This window comes from Mytilus edulis, chromosome 5 (genome assembly GCF_963676685.1).
Source record: "Mytilus edulis chromosome 5, xbMytEdul2.2, whole genome shotgun sequence".
NCBI lineage: Eukaryota > Metazoa > Mollusca > Bivalvia > Mytilida > Mytilidae > Mytilus > Mytilus edulis.
In genome coordinates, this window is record NC_092348.1 from 57,395,404 (window position 1) to 57,413,714 (window position 18,311).

The 18,311-nt window shown below is 32.6% G+C and overlaps 1 protein-coding gene across 2 annotated transcripts in view; it reads left to right on the top strand.

Moving 5' to 3' along the window:
* Positions 1-18,311, top strand: part of LOC139524033 (fibroblast growth factor receptor 2-like) — a 49,741-nt gene that overhangs the window by 4,742 nt on the left and 26,688 nt on the right. For both annotated transcript variants that reach the window (XM_071318557.1, XM_071318558.1), the window contains exons 3-9: positions 3,484-3,673; positions 5,263-5,389; positions 6,392-6,579; positions 8,442-8,577; positions 12,235-12,431; positions 12,904-13,067; positions 15,231-15,343. In XM_071318557.1, the coding sequence (XP_071174658.1) occupies positions 3,484-3,673; positions 5,263-5,389; positions 6,392-6,579; positions 8,442-8,577; positions 12,235-12,431; positions 12,904-13,067; positions 15,231-15,343 (1,115 nt within the window). The remainder of the gene's footprint in view (positions 1-3,483; positions 3,674-5,262; positions 5,390-6,391; positions 6,580-8,441; positions 8,578-12,234; positions 12,432-12,903; positions 13,068-15,230; positions 15,344-18,311) is intronic.

Sequence of the window (18,311 nt, forward strand, 5' to 3'; positions counted from 1 at the left end):
ATTACTCTGGGAAAACCCAAGGACTGTTCTGACACCTTTATATGTGCACAGCTGTCTTTATCAATCAACACCACTAATTTAGGTGATATATAAAGTGAGAGTTTGAGGTCAGATATTTAACCAACATATCTGTAATGAAGAAATATGATATGGTCAAAGCTCTTCCTCTGTCCAGACAGTATAAGATAGTATAAGATAAGAGAATATTGATAGAATCAAATCAAATCAAATAATTTTATAGGTGTAAATTCCTATACAGAAATGATACCAGCCAACATTTACAAAATACTAATACAAATACAAAACTAGTATCTCAATTGTTTGTAAAACAATTGAAAGGTCTTACCTGTAAAAGTGATGTTTTCGTAATGTACATTTTTATACGCCCGTCGTCTTTTAGACGGGAGGTATTATGGTATACCATTGTCCGTCCGTCCGTCCGTCTGTCCAACCGTCCGTCGTCCACACTTCAGACAATAACTCAATAACACTTTCACCAATTTCCATGAAACTTAAGTGAATTGTTTATATCTATTGACGTAAGCTCCCTTTCGTTTTTTTTTAATTTCAGATTTTAAGTTTTGGATTTATGGGGCTTTATTCATTAAAAAGGGGGGATTTTCAACACTTCGGACAATAACTCAAAAAGGCTTTCACCAATGTCCATGAAACTTTGGTGAATTGTTTATATCTATTGATGTAAGCTCCCTTTCAATTTTTATAAATTTCAGATTTTAAGTTTTGGATTTATGGGGCTTTATTCATAAAAAAAGGGGGATTTTCAACACTTCGGACAATAACTGAAAAAGACTTTCACCAATGTCCATGAAACTTTGGTGAATTGTTTATATCTATTGATGTAAGCTCCCTTTCAATTTTTATAAATTTCAGATTTTACAATTTCGTGTTATGAATTTTTATGCTTAAAAAAGGGAGGATAACTAACACTTTCACAAAATTTTATGCTCCCTTTCCATTTTTATAAATTTTAGATTTTACGTTTTCTTAAGTAATGAATTTTTATACTTAAAAAAGCGGGATTTTATGAAACTTTGGTGGATATATTAATGTAACATCCCTTTTGATTTGTATATATATTTCTAGTTGATCATATAAATTCATTTAAAGCATAAAAGACAAGTTAAAAGAGCAACGGGCGTATCATGCGCTAAAGCGCAGCCCTTTATTTTGTTCTTGTTACGACCTTTCATTTGATATACGACAAGCATACCTTCGGAACCTTTTCGCTTTTTACACTTAATGACCCCATCGGCCTTAATTTTTTAGATCGGAAGTATGTTATATGTAAAATAGAGTGATATGCTACAACACCAAGTTCTAGAAAGTTTGATTTTTGCACTTAATAGCCCCATCCAACTAATTTTTGGATTACAGGAATTGGATATTTGAAATGTTCAATTGAAGACCTTTCATTTGATATACAACAACCTTATCTTAAAAGGAAATTTATGTTTTGCACTCAATGACCCCACCCAATAAATACATGCCTCCGCTCGCAAAATTTGAAACTGCCTTATCTCTAAAATGACAATAGATATCTCAAATCTGTTAGATGATAAATAATCTGCAGTTGAAGGACAACATTGGTGACCTTTGACCTTGGGTGCAAATTGAAGGTCACATGAACTTAAGATTATTGGTGTAGGTCCCAAGTCTTTACGACTTCCAGTTCTCGAGATACAATATTTTTTCAAGGGAAATAACTCCTTATAAGGATTAACAACAAAATCATTGTATATGTTTATTAACATTGCCATCTGGTCTTGAACATGTTGCCGTTTTCAAATTGATTCTATCTTGAATACTTTTTGAGAAAAATGCAAAAGAAAGAAATAGCTTCAAGGGGACATGACTCTCATAGGGAATGATGAAATCCTTAGCAGCCGCATATGGTAACTTCCTGTGGTGAAGATCGTGTCCGCTCCATATCTAGATAACCGTTATCATTTCAAAGTTTATACTTGACATGTAAATAAACCAACACCAAAGAGTGTGTCATAATTTATGTACAACTTCCTAGGTCAAAGGTCAAGGTCAAAAACTTTGGTTTCAGTTGACAACTCCATGTCCTATGGTGAAGATCATGTCCGCTCCATATCTAGATAACCATTATGATTTTATACTTAATACTTAACATGTTTATTAACCAACACCAGAGGGTGTGTCATGATGTATGTACAACTTCCTAGGTCAAAGGTCAAGGTCAAAAACTTTGGTTTCAGTTGACAACCCCGTGTCCTGTGGTGAAGATCGTATCCGCTCCATATCTAGATAACGGTTATCATTTCAAAGTTTATACTTGACATGTAAATAAACCAACACCATAGGTGTGTCATAATTTATGTACATTTTCCTAGGTCAAAGGTCAAGGCCAAAAACTTTGGTTTCAGTTGACATGGTTGACAACCCCGTGTCCTGTGGTGAAGATCGTGTCCGCTCCATATCTAGATAACCGTTATGATTTTATACTTAATACTTAATATGTTTATTAACCAACACCAGAGGGTGTGTCATGATGTATGTACAACTTCCTAAATCAAAGGTCAAGGTCAAAAACTTTGGTTTTAGTTGACAACCCCGTGTCCTGTGGTGGAGATTGTGTCCGCTCCATATCTAGATAACCGTTATCATTTCAAAGTTTATACTTGACATGTAAATAAACCAACACCAAAGGGTGTGTCATTATTTATGTACAACTTCCTAGGTCAAAGGTCAAGGTCAAAAACTTTTGTTTCAGTTGACAACTCCATGTCCTATGGTAAAGATACAATTTTTTAATGCACATTATTCATAGCAGGGCCCACAGAGATGTTTCCTTGTACGTCAAGAATCATAGCCACTATGACTAAAATGAAACATTGGTGGTAAAATGCATTTTTTTCGCTTTTGAAAATATGACAGATTAAATGGAATTTTTAAGACACTCATTAATGTATATTGAAAAGCAAAATTATCGTTGGGGAAAGATTTTAAGCAAAAATAACAGGTGAGGGATTCAGGCACTTGAGAGCCTCTTGTTATGAGTAATAGGATTACTATATTTGGTATATATGGGTACCCTTTAAGGTCCTCATGTCTGTGAGACAGTTTTCACTTAACCTTGACCTCATTTTCATGGTTCAGTGGTCAAATTTAAGTTTTTGAGTTTTGGTCTTTTTTCTAATGTTTTATGCAATAGGTCAACTATAGACCTGTGTCATCTGACCTATACCTCATTTTCATGTCAGTTGTCAAAGTGTATTAACATGATTAAGTTTTTAAGTTTTGTCTTTTTTCCTACACTATAATACCATTTAATAGGTCAACTATATTTGGTGTATAGAAATATCTTATGATGTACATGTCAGTCTGACCTTGACCTTATTTTCACGGTTCATTGCTTAGTGGAAAATTTTTGTGTTTTGGTATGTTTTTCTTAAACTATATAAGCAATTTATGTCAACTATATCTGTTGTATTGAAGGAGTGTAAGCCGTGTCTGTCTGTCTGGCACAGGTCCACCAGTTTTTAAAGATAAAACCAATGGAGAGTGGATTGCCAGACCAGAAATGTCTACAGTGGAAATTAAATGTGTTGCTTGTGGAAAACCAAAACCTACCATTAAGTGGTATAAAAACAAGCAATACATTGATCCTGGCATGAAGGGAGGACACGTAAGTAACTCGAGAAAAAATGATTGAAATGAATACATTGATAAGAATTATAAGACCAAAATGATAAGTATGCACAAAGCAAAACTAATTTCATTCAAACCATGTGGAACTCAACTTTGGCAATGACTTTTTCAATTAGTAAATAGAAACAGTTTAAATTGCTATTCATGAAATGATGACATTAAAAATTTGAAGTAGATTGAAGTGGTGCAGCTGGATGTATAAATGTTGTCAAATCCCCATATAAATATTTTTGAAGTCATTATTATTTGGTTATTCTGATAGAGAGGTAAAAGATACCCAAGAGACATTCAACCTATGCTATTGACAAGCTAACAGCGCCATGGCAAAAACTTAGAAGAAACAGTAGACCACTAAATGTTACATATTGAAACTTAAAAAGACTTCACAACATGAGCTCTACCAAAAAGCTGTGTCATGATGTCAGACCTGTGTTCCAGAAGCGTCATCAGAATCTGCTTTTTATGTGACCAACAACAACAACAACAATACTTTATTTTAAGAAGGTTACACAGTTAGCTATATAACTTATCTTCCCTGAGGCCCTCATCATGAGAAATCAAACAAAATGCAAACATATACATTGCATACATTAGTATAAAAAGTCAAGTATGATAATAATGTTCAATACAACTTGATAAAATGTGACATGATGACATGATCAGTTTTTAATATTATTGATACAGCTAGGTTGATTTCAATAAATGATCTGTTATTTTGTATTTGACCCACATTATTTTGCTCATATTTTTGTTCTAGTAATAGTTACATTTAAGAATTTAGTTTTTGTAAAGGAGTAGGTTCAGTAAGACCCATTTTTGGCCCTAAAATATAGCAGTTTTACAAAATTGTGAAGAAATCTTGAATCTATTATTAATTTTAGCATTTTAGTTAAATTTTAGATGGTTTCTATCTTAAACAAAAGTGGCCGCCTTCATGTTAATTCATAATATTGAAATGTAAGTTGTATTTGATGATAAAACATGACATATAGGTTGAGAATGAACACGACTGCAGCCACTTTCATTTTTGACAAAAACAATCTGAAAAGTGACGTTTTTTTGCATATTTGATAGCTTTTCATCTCTAAGCTTGAATCTTTTTTTGTTTTTAAGGACTAAATCAGTTAAAAGCTTTCACATAAACTTATTGAATCAATTAGATAGACACTTAACTGTTTAAAAAGTGTCCAAAATCTTTCGTTAAATGAACATGAAATTTGAGGCCAAAATCGACCCTTACCAGACCTTCTCCTTTATTGGGGTGTGAAAGCATTGACCCAAGTACATATTGTATGAAAAGTATTATGACCAATGACGTCATGATATTGTGACACCATTCCAAGGAATTATATCTATAACATCTTAAAGATTGAAAAAGAAAAAAAATGTCTGCCATGTATAGTTGTGAAGAAAAAAAAAGAAACCGGAGAAGGCCAATGGCTGAAATGTCTTAAAAATTGATTTAATACATTATATTAACATTGTTTGTTTTCAAAATGTCTAAAAAAAAAATATATTTATTCTTGATATATGTTACAGATTAAAAAAAAAAATGTATATTTTCAGTACCATATAAGAAAATGGAAACTTTCTATTTTAAATTTGGAAAAAATGGACGAAGGACAATATACCTGTGTATTAGAAAATACACAGGGTATATTAAATTTTACCTTTAAAATTGAAGTTCTTCAATGTAAGTATAATTTGAAATTTGTATGAATACATTTTATTGAGAAATAAAGTAGCAATATTTTCTGGAATCTAGTAGGTAATCATATTTTTTTGAATCACTGATCTAGATTACTTTTGACAACTATACAGATGTTGATGGTGTCAATTAAATATTAAATTCCATAAATACTTGGTTTGCAATAAAAAAAAAAGCTGATTTGTAGAGTGTTTCTTTTTAGCTCACCTGGCCACCACTTGGAGTCCGTCGTTATCATCCATTTTAGTCGTCAATAACTTTTTACATTTGATTTTCCTCTAGCATGTCTAGAGAACCAATGAATGGGATGACATCAAACATAGCATGAATGTTCTTTATGAAGTGCCTACCAAATGTTGTTGCTTTGTAGCCTGTCCATCATGCAAGGTGGCTGCCAGCAGGGGCTTTAGTTTAACAAAGGACCCTATTGGAAATACATACAAATGTCTTCTTTAAAAGAACTATTGAATGCAATGACACCAAAAATAGCATGATTGTTGTTATGAGGTGCTTACCAAGTATTGTTACTTTGTAGCTGATCCATCATCCAAGATGGCAACCAGTAGGGGACTTAATTCTGATATCTTTATAGCTAGAAATTTGCAATTGCACAATAGCAAGAAATCTATATCTTGCACAATATTGCCAAATAACAAAAAACAAGAAAAATCTAATTACACAGTTTGCGCAATAGAAAGAAATCTTCTTTTGCACAGTACTGCGCATAAGCACAGTATAACGCAATTACACAATAGCAAGAAATCTTCAATTGAAATTTTATATAAATTTTTTAACCAATTTCAAATTGTAAGTTCATTTCCCAAATTAATTTTGTGTGAGAAACATATATAAAAAACTTTATTGTCAATTAAGTTTAAGCATGTCACTAATTCAGTTTTCTCCGTTCTTTTACATCAATTTAATAGTGTATTTATTCATGGAAACGGTAAAAACTGTAAATAATTAATTAATCATATATATTAAAAGTGACAATAATGACAAAACCAATTGGTTTGGGACCAAATAACCAGACAGTTCAAGCCGGGAGTGATGCTAGGTTTGAGTGTAAAGTGTTGAGAAATGACCTACAGCACCATACACAATGGTTACAACAATACACAGTCAATGGTTCCTATAGAGACGATGAAAACCAGCCATATGTCAACATCATACAGGTAAAATGATTTTCTACTAAAAGAATTATTTTCATTATGACAATTTTTGTCGAGCCTGCAACTTTTCTCACAGAAAGCTAGACATAGTGATAGTGATCCGGCAGCAGCGGCGGCGGCATTAGCTAACTTCTTAAAAGCTTTGTATTTTATTAGATTGAAGACCTGGATACCTCATACTTTGTATATAGATGCCTCATGTTACGAAGTTTCTGTCAGTCACATGTCCAATGTCCTTGACCTCATTTTCATGGTTCAGTGACTACTTAAAAAAAAGTTCAGATTTTTTGTAATGTTAAATTCACTCTTATTATAAGTAATAGGATAACTATATTTGGTATGTGCGTACCTTGCAAGGTCATCATGCCTGTCAGACAGTTTTCACTTGACCTCGACCTCATTTCATTGATCAGTGAACAAGGTTAAGTTTTGGTGGTCAAGTCCATATCTCAGATACTATAAGCAATAGGTCTTGTATATTGGTGTATGGAAGGACTGTAAGGTGTACATGTCCAACTGGCAGGTGTCATCTGACCTTGACCTCATTTTCATGGTTCAGTGGTACATACCTGCCAACTTTTCAAAATGCCCATGGGGGATTTATGTGCCAGATGGCTAGCATAGTCTCACTAAACCTTCAAGGGGCCTTCAAATATATTTTAATGCTGTTTTTTGGCTTCTTCATACTTTAACAAGCCTATAGCCATTGTTAGAGTAATTGTTTTGTTTAACATTGTGGACAATATTGCTCTTTCAAAATTTCCATTTTGGAGCCTCCATGGGGGAAATCCCCCGCAAATAGTGACAGTTGGCAGGTATGGTGGTAAGTTATATTAATCTGAAGATCTGTTTACTTTTTTGTGATGATTCTTTATCTTATTTTAGAGTGATCATGTTTATTAAAAATACATGTTGTGCCGTATCTCAGAAACTATTTATGATTATTCCATGAATCTTCACACACTTTTTAGTTATATTAAAACCACAAAAGGAAGATTCAGACATTTTTTGGTGGTGATGGTCCAAACTGTTTAGGAATTACGGGCCAAGACCAGTATTTTTCTATCTATATCTATATAGTCAATCTAGACTTAAAAAAAAGAGGGACGAAAGATACCAGAGGAACAGTCAAACTTATAAATCAACTAAAATAAACTGACAACACCTGGCTAAAAATAAAAAAGACAAACAATAGAACACATGACACAACATAGGAAAATAAAGAATAAGCAACACGAATCCCATCAAAAATTGGGGGTCATCTCAGGTGCTCCGGAATGGTAAGCAGATTCTGCTCCACATGTGGCACATGTGGCACCCATCATGTTGCTTATGTAATAACAAGTCCGGTAAATAGTCTAATTTGGTAGGTCACATTCATGAAAGGGAAGGGGATTGTAGTAACAACATAAGGAACATATCCATTTGTGAAACAGTTATTTCATAACTTCAACTTATTAATACCTCAAGTAGAAGGTTGCATTGGGATTTTCACACCAAAATGTATGTCGCTTGAAAAATGTCTCACTGAGTCATGAAATGTTTACAGATATTGTGTGTCTGAATGATCTTGATGTGAATGTTTCTTTAAATTTAATTTCTTATTGTCTGTTGATAAGTTTATCTTGCTGTTAAAAAGTGTTATACAATAGTATATATACATGTGTATATTTAAAAAACTGACTGCATGACAAATCTCAAGTGACTTAAGAAAATAATGTGATTCTAATTGTCTAGTTTATTGAAATATTTTCTTCTTTTTTCACTTTTTTGATAATTTATTGTCTTAGTTCACTTTTTTGAAAATTTTGCTTTTCAATGTTTTATATACTCATCCTCTAATGCTGTTTTATTTGATATTTTAGCAATCCATGGTGAATTTAAGTCACCCAGAAATACTGACAATAAAGAATGTAACAAAAGATAATGCTGGATGGTATGGTTGCTTGATTTCTAATCCACTTGGTAGATATTACCAGACTGCCTGGCTAACAGTTTTAGGTAAAGGCTTAGATAAGAATGAGAAATGTTTGTTTTTCACCAAGAAATAATGCATCTTAGAGCAAAATATTCACATAAAAATGATTTAATCGTTTGGAGAATTTAATTATCAATTTTCGATTACATCATTATCAATAAATTTGTTATAGACTGTCATAAAAATAGGAGGTTTGGCATCATGAAAATTGGAAATGTACAGTTTTTTCTAAAAAAATTAATTCTTTTAATGCCGCCACAACTGAAACGTCATATTATTTTACCCCTGTCAGTGTCTCTCTGTATGTCCGTCCCATTATGGGTGTACAGTTATTCCACTTAACTCCTCCTACAGTTTGAATTCTAGGAAGTTTTCACTCTGATGTCTGTTTGTAGTCTTTGTACATGTATTGAAGGTGTGCATGTGGTCAGGGTTTTGATTTTGTTTAATATTTGCTCTTAATCATTTTTTGTAGTAGTTACTTGCATAAGGGGAGCTCGCATACAGATAATTGTCCTACAGTTTAATGCTAGGAAGTGTTCACTTAGTTGGTGGTTTTTCCATTTTTTGTGCATGGGGTCAGGATTTTGATTCTTATTTATATTTGCTCTTTTGGGTGATAATATAATTTACCTTTGTCATATTTTAGGTAAAGTGTTAGACAGTTATTTTTAAATAAGGCATCATTTGTGTCTGTCAAAGAAATCCAACATTGACTTTGCTATAAAACAGTTTCAGAGTGAAGTGTGGCCAGGGATTTCACTTAGTCTAGTTTGTATTGTGTAATAATTAAATTTTGTATGTCATACATGTGATTCTTCCGATGGGAGTCGAAATCTCTTGTTTTTCAGACCCTCTTCCATCCCTCCCATTAAAATTTGAAATCTACAACTTTTGAAAATGTCAACATCGAAAAAGTTTCAGTAAACATTTTTGTTTACAAAATTAAAACTGACAGGGTAAAACTCTTGAGAAACTCGAAATTGATATAAAAAAAAACAGAAGGTCACCATTTCTTTTTCTTGTTTTTGTGTCGTAAGGTAAATAGCTTCGAGTAATCAATGAAGGTGTTTATTATTAGACTATATATACAGCAATAACAAATTATTGGCAATTACCTGGTCATCAACTAGCTAGTTTAAGACACACGTCTGGATGATTAAAAGTGAAATACTGACAATGGATTAAGATGTAATTAAAAGACTTTAATTTGATGATGTTGAAAACATTGAACAGTTATAGTACTGAACCTCAAAGACAAATGTCTTAATGAAATCAAATACGATATTTATGGCTTGTTTTCTATCTAAACCAATGGAATACCTAAGTATAAGTATGTTTGTCTTTGACAATTCTAAGTTTTTATAATTTGATGAAATGCAAACTATGTTATCCCATAGACATATAATGTATTATACATGTATGTCTCTGTTATTACCAAATACCCTAGCAGCAAATTAAAAAGAACCAATTATCTAGCCAAATTTTCTCTGCCTGAAGATCTGATTTTAAATTGTACAAGTCAAGTGCCATTGCTGGGGCGTAGCTCCATATACGCTGTCACGCCATGGCGTGCACATCGTGGGGTCTAAAAAAAATATTTACGCCGGAAAATAAAATAAAAATACAAACGAGTAATAACGAAATATAAAATTTAACTTAACCAAGCAAATTAGAAAACGATACAGTATAACTATTTTAATAACGTCACAATTATATTTCAATATGTAAAATCAACTCTGACCGAAATCTTTTTTAATTTATTTGCGTGAATTTTCCGGTACTCAACGTAAAAAGCATAAAAAGCAACATAAACATGAGCAGTTCAAAGCGTGACAAGCCTAAATGGCAAACTTTAGACGATTTTTTCACTAAAAATCCTACTAACAGTACCAATAGTGATAGTCATGCAGAAACACAACCAGCAACAAATCAGGACAATATAGACTCTGAAACGTCACAAATTGACGATGTCAGAACTTAGCTTTAGCGCCACATCAGTGTCAATGTCAAAGACAGTACAAAAAAATCTGGGACCATCTTATCCAGATATTTCTTTGTTGAAAGATTGGACATCCTTAGGAAAAGATGTAAAATTACAACTTTTGACCGACAAATGGAAAGATGTCCACACCTTCAAATTTCCGACAAGGTATATTAACTCTATTTCAATAAAAAAAATATATAATGCGCTTCGTGGAACTAACAGGGCTGCAGGGGTTGTAAACCCACGTCTTTGTTTGGATATAAGGGTTGTAAATTTCGTACATAATTTTGGCAAAACATAACCAATTGACTTTTGTTCCATTTTTATCTCGCAACATTGGATCCGACCCTGAACAATTTAATGAATTACAGTAACCTTTATACAAGTTTGACTGTCCCTTTGGTATCTTTCGCCCCTCTTTTATACGTAAATTACGATAAGGGTAATCATGGTAATCTGAATTCCCTCTTTAAATTATTGTGATATTTTGAAAGGCTACTTCATATTGTTCTGTTTTGAAACCTTCCTGTCGAAATAAGGCGTCAACGCATTCAAGACTTCAAGAGAGAGGTTGAACGCTGGCGAGCTCGCTGTCGAATCCTACCTAGTGATAAAGTGCCGACAACACTGTGTCAAACGCTTGATATCGTTAATCCCGCATTGTATCCGTCTATTGATACAATTAATACTGTGTGTTCTTACAATGTCCGTTGCTAGTGCTACAGCTGAAAGGTTTGAAAACGTACATCCGTTCCACAATGAGAAATGACAGATTGTCAGCTTTGGGTTTAATGCACATCCACCGTGATTTTCAGGTAAACTTAGACAAGGCCATGAACGTTTTTGTTGCAGCTAAAAAACAAAGGGCAGATTTTTGATGTTTCTCAATAAAAAATTATTAAATACAGTCTTAATAATTTGCTATTCAAACCAATTTTAGGCCTTCAGAACGCACCATTTTGCGTCTAGCCAAAAAAACCTTGGAGGGGGGGAGCAATCCCCCCCCCCCACACTGGTTGGCGTGCACTTCAAAAGGACCCAGCTACGCCCCAGCATTGGGTCAAGATCATGCTTACTACACTTCTTGCCAAGCTGACAATGGTGACCCTAATGACTTTACCAAACATATTGAGACAGCTACCTACCAGAAAGCCACTGCTCAATAGTGTTACCAAAGTTGACATTATGTAGCTTAAGCAGAGATACTTTTTACCAACTATATATGATGGCTGATCACTTTATCTTAACTTTATATATGTAATAAATAAATATTTGAAACCCCCTTATCTTATATTTCTATCAAGTAAAAATGGCTATACAGGTGCTTAAAGTATAGAACACTTACAAAAAAGGAGAATAAGCAGTTTTAACACCAAAAAAAATCATGGCGTTCATCGTTAAAAATGTTGAATGTGATACACACTTTAGAGTAACTTATGTAGTGGGTTATTCAGTGTGCACCACATTTTTTTTTAATGATATTATTCCTTCATAGACAGAAAAAAATATTACAATCATTCCTAAAATAAAGACTTTTAACAATTAAAAGTTTGATGAGGAGGAAAAAAGGATTGAATTGGTTATAAATATTGTAGATAAGCCAGCTATTGAGCTGACACATATTTACCATTTCCTTTCAAACATATTATTTCATCTTTTGAAAACTTTTTAATTACAAATACTTTAATTGCAGATGAACAAGCAGAAGCAGTAGACATTAGGTCAGGAGGAACAAACGATAAAGAGCAAATAGTAATCTACATTATCGGTGGTGTCGCATCAGTAGTTGTTCTCTTCCTGTTACTCCTGATATTTATATGTTATAGACGTTACAAGAGGGTACAGTCCAGCAAATATAGAAATGTCAAGAGAGTAATTGTCATGACACAGGCTAGTTTCAATATTCAAACATATTTTATTACTGATAAGTTCAAATACAAGTGCACAAAAAAAGAATATGTTTGACTTATTCGGTTATAATTAGGAAATGAAGTTTTATGAGGAAGTTGTCTTTATATGGTGTAAAAGTTACAAAGTAAGTCTTAAGAAAGGAAGATTATTGAGATTCATTAAATGTTCATCAGTAATGTTTAGATTATGAAAATAAAGATATTCAATCTAGACAGAATCTAATTTAGTTTTATGGAAGTTTTTGTCAATTTTAGATTTGAATATTTATAACAGCTTTGCATCTGGACTTGCTTCATTTATTTTTAGCGATAGTCTGTGTGCTCTTCAAACTTTTATGATGTTTATTTCTATTACAATTAATGATAATTAAAAAAATGACATGGATCTGCACACAAATTTGAAACAGGTATACATTTTAATTTCATATCAGAATGTTTTGCATCAATTCCAGAATGAGAATTACCATCCATACAAATCTTATGATGGTACACAACCATTTGTTTTACCCACAATCAGAATTGAACCTGGTCCAAGAAGACGCTTGTCATCTGATTTGACCATGATGTCAGAGTATGATCTCCCTCTGGACAAACACTGGGAATTTAGACGGGAACAGTAAGTTAAAGCATAACATTGACCATTCCATGAAAGTTATCATACTGTAAAGACATATATATTGACTCATGACAACATTTTAACTTATATCTGTCGACCCACAAATAGCATTGCTCACTGTTTCTGACATCCAGATTGTTTCTTTGGTTAAAAGCTGTATAATGACCTGATATTTGATTGGTTGTATCAATTTTCAGATGAATTCAATAGATATTGTAACCACTGTAGTATGAAATATAACAAGAAGTTTTTCCAAAAACTCTTTTTTTCCAAGGTTTAACATTTTCTCATATATATACTGGAATCGTTAGGGCTCAACAATAACACTTGTCTGATTGTCTTGTACTAGAGGATAAAAAGGTCAGACAAGTAAAAGCTATATCAATATTAATTTAATTTAACAGGTTTATATGCTCTTATAATATACTAGATTATGGAGTGTGTGTCCGAGCGAGAATATTTAGTCAGACGTCAGTCACTACCCTGATATACCCTATCTTTTTTGGGTAATTAATACAGATAGCGTTTGACATCTTTAGCTGAACAGATTAATCATTTTTTCATAACTTAATTCATTGTATGCTGGTTCATATTCTGGACACCAGTCTTTGCTCCTTTCTAATATAATTCACAAACAAAAAACAAATAGGAAGCTTAGAAATGGAAAAATATTAAATACTTAACTCGTTCAAAGGGTATCTACACGTCTCAATCTTCAAAATCGCCTATCTAAAAATACTACCATCGCTAACATTTTTAAAAATAAAAATCGCGGTTACCCTTCTATCGATAAGTGTCATGCCAAAAAATGAGTAACATGTCCCCGTCTTTCCACCAAAAATATGTATGAAATGGATAAAACTGGAAAAAGCTGACAAAAAATTCGACTTTAAAATAAAAACAAGATACAAATCCAATGAATTTACATTGACATGCCTAATTCAGACGGTGCCTCATATGCAAGTCTGATTTGACTTGGCATTGTTAAAAAGTAGATCCTAAGTTCTGTGAGATAAAAAAAACCATGTGTCTCGGTACAAAATTGTTCAAAAACCCTGAAAATTGTAAATCATTAGTAATAAATGGTTTAACCCATTAAAACATTTAATCCATCACTGCAAATGGTTGCACCTGTCCTAAGTCAGGAATCTGATGTACAGTAGTTGTAGTTTGTTTATATAATTTATATGTGTTTCTCGTTTCTTGTTTTTAGCTCACCTGGCCCGAAGGTCCAAGTGAGCTTTTCTCATCACTTGGCGTCCGTCATCCATCGTCGTTAACTTTTAAAAAAATTTTCTCCTCTGAAACTATTGGGCCAAATTTAACCAAACATGGCCAAAACATTATTAGGGTATCTAGTTTAAAAATTGTGTCCAGTGACCCGGCCAACCAACCAAGATGGTCGCCAGGGCTAAATATAGAACATAGGGGTAAAATGCAGCTTTTGGCTTATAACTCAAAAACCAAAGCATTTAGAACAAATCTGTTTAGAGTGAAATTGTTTATCAGGTCAAGATCTGTCTGCCCTAAAAATTTTAGATGAATCGGACAACCTTTTGTTGGGTTGCTACCCCTGAATTTTGCTGTTTTTGGTTATTATCTTGAATATTATCATGATTATAATAGATAGAGATAAACTAAACAGCAATAATGTTCAGCAAAGTAAGATTTACAAATAAGTCAACATAACCGAAATGGTCAGTTGACCCCTTTAGGAGTTATTGCCCTTTATAGTCAATATTTAACCATTTTTCATAAATCTTAGTTATCACCAAAACACAATTTTGTCATGTCCTTGAATATTCACATAGACAAAAGTGAGCGACACAGGCTCTTTAGAGCCTCTGGTTTTATATAGATTAGAACGTTGGTTTTCCCGTTTGAATTGTTTTACTCTAGTAATTTTGGGGCCCTTTATAGCTTGTTGTTCAGTGTGAGCCAAGGCTCTGTGTTAAGGCCGTACATTGACATATAATGGTTTACTTTTATAAATTGTCATTTGGATGGAGAGTTGTCTCATTGGCACTCATACCATATCTTCTTATATCTAAGAAAATGTGTACAACTATTAGAATTTTATTTAGTTATATATATATGGTTACATCAATCAGTATCTCAATATCTAAATGAATATGAGATGAAATAATTTATTTATTGTTATAGGTTATCACTTGGTGAACCTCTTGGGGAAGGAGCATTTGGTAAAGTTTTTAAAGCAGAAGCTGTTGGTTTAAATAAAGCTCCAACAACTGCCATAGCAGTCAAGATGTTGAAGGGTAAAATTTACTTATATATTTTAGATCAAAAATCAAATAGTATTAATGAAAACTGGATTTATGCTTAGGTTTTCTTTTTTTATTAGACAAGCATAAAATTTTGGGAAATAAGAATTGATTTTTTTCCATCTTTTTTATCTTTATTTAAAAATTTGCATTGTTATGGCCCTGCAATGAATATGGCCCGCAACAAAGATGTCGGTGCCATATAGTTTTGCCCATGTCCGTAATTCGGTCATTCCGTAATTCTGTCATTCCGTCATTCCATTATTCTGTCATTCCCTAATTCCACAACTAGGAATTGTTAAGTTTCAGTTTTGTTCCGCTTGGCTCATTTTTGCTATAATTATGGGCTTTGAACTTTGATAATTTTTTGAAAATCACAGTTAAAAGGATGAATTGTTTTAGTATAAAGGACAAGATTATAAATATCCAATTAATGTTCTGATTCAAACAATAAAATAATTACAAATCAATTAATGTCATTAGTGCTGTAATGAATTGTTAAAATCTCAATACTTTTATTTTTTATTTGATGATTCTAGCTGTTAATCTGGATTATCCCACCTCAATCAACAGGCCTTGAAGTAATAAATATTTGAGCCAGTTTTTTGTACTTATACAAATAAAAACCAATCAAAATGCTGGATTTTATGTTTTGAGCAAGATTTTTGTGCTCCGAGCACTGAGCAAAGTTTTATGACTTCAACCCCAGGTCTAATGAATGTCAAAACAAATCAGTGACAGGTTGACCTTGTTCCTAATTAAATTTGTTCAGGTTACAATTATGTGATAATCATGTTTTCAATCATAATTTCTTGAAAGGTTTTAAACAGTTGTTTAAAAGTTGAAAAGTTACAAAGTAAAAACGTATTTATAAAAATAAACTTCTCATAGAATAAATCATCACTTTACAATATTATGTCACATGACTGACCAACATGACTTGTGATCACCTGATATATTATATGGTTTATCTTTTCAAAATGAGTGTTGTTTATTCAATTTTCATACACTTTTCTTCAACTCTTTATGATGAACACATACAAAACAATAAGTTATGACAACAAGGAACACAACTTTAGGCTAATTTAACCAAGAACAAAAGCTTTATTGTGTCTTCAATATTAAGACAATTGGCAAATTTCCGGATTGCAAAACATATTGACAAATTTACACGAAAAACGTAACAACAAAGATATAAAATGTATTTTATTTGAATAAAACATGACAAATCAAGAATATTAATATTATAACACATAAAAAACAATCAAGGTTTGAGCAAAAAAAATCCTTACTTTTCACTTCAATTTGAAATTTCTTGGTCCAATTTTGGACCTGAAAAAAAACTAAGAAAATATTTGTAGTCATGTATAACACACAGGGTATAAATGTAAATGTGTTCGTTATACATACCAAAAGACAGTGGATAGTTTGTAGGATCGATTAAAACCCATTTTAATGTCCCATTTATTATGCCCCATTTTGGTGCATTATGTTTTCTGTTCTGTGCGTCCATTCATTCGTTCTTTTGTCTGTCCATTTATTCATCTGTCCAGTGTCCATCCATTGGTTTGTTCTTCCGTACGTTTGTCCTTCCGTCTGTCTGTCCCACTTCAGGTTAAAGGATTGGTTAAAGTTTTTGGTAGAGGTAGTTTTTGATGAAGTTGAAGTCCAATCAACTTGAAACTTAGGGCTCATGTTTTCTATTTTATAATCTTTGTAATTTTTATGCCAAACTTGAAATTTTCCCCCATTTTCAAGGTCCACTGAACATAGAAAATGATAGTGTGGATGGGCTATTCATGTACTGGGGACACATTCTTGTTAGCTATAACCATTTGAGCTTATGTTATCACCAATGACTTGGCGTCCATCATCATTTGTTGTTAACTATTTCAAAAAACCTTCTCTGAAACTACAGGGCCAAAGATTTCAAACTTTAACAAAAAAAAATTTCCGTAATTATCTGGTATCTTGCTTATAAATTGTATCCGAAGTTTTGATCCATCGACAAACATGGCTGCCATTGTTGGGTTCCTGCCACTAAATTGGTTATTTTTAGGATTTTTTTTAGTTTTTGTATGAAATTAATTAAAGATAAAGATAAACTGTAAACAGCAAAAAATGTTCAGCAAAGTAACATCTTCAAAAATGTTTTTTATGACCAAAATTGTCAATTGACTCGTTACGGAGTTATTGCCCTTTAAGGACAATTACACAAGTTGTTTTATTTTTTTTTAACTTTATAAATCTTCGCAAATGAATTTAGTATAAATTTGTATTTTATTTCAAAGCAAAAACAGTCATTGATGAAAGATTTAAGCAAAAAAACAAACTTGTGAGCATTGCAAGCTCTGCTTGTTCTATTGGGGATCCAAGGCAGTGGCGTAGCCAGGGTTGAAATGATGTGGATGTTTTGCAGAGTCGAGCGAGCCGAAAAATGTTTTGGACCTTTTTGTGCAGAAAATATTTTTTATTTAAGCACATGTACTCCCCCAGAATCCGACACTAGTTAGATTTTTGTTTAAATTCAAAATACCCACCAATTCATATATTTATATTTTTAACCAAATTTTATTGTTTCCTTGAAACTACCATCATTCAATTCGTAAATATTTGATGTAAAGTTTCCCCCCGAATCTTCTATTTGACATATCAAAAACCGTTTAAGGTTCATGTGGACCCTATGGCTAAAATCGCCGTATTTTCACCTCAAAATTTACTCTGAGTACAGGCAAACCTGTGCATCTGGAAAAGTTTTAAGGCATAGCATGCCCTAGATAAATAGAATTCAAATGCATTGTATGAATTAAAAAATTTATAACTTAACTGGATTTTGCCGTACACTTTTTTTCGTCCCTGCAGAAGATGATAAAATTAACAAACAGTTGAGTTTACCTTGATATGGTCCACTCAGGTACACAGTTTAAATGACCAATTATTGTTAGGTATCTATTGTCCATCT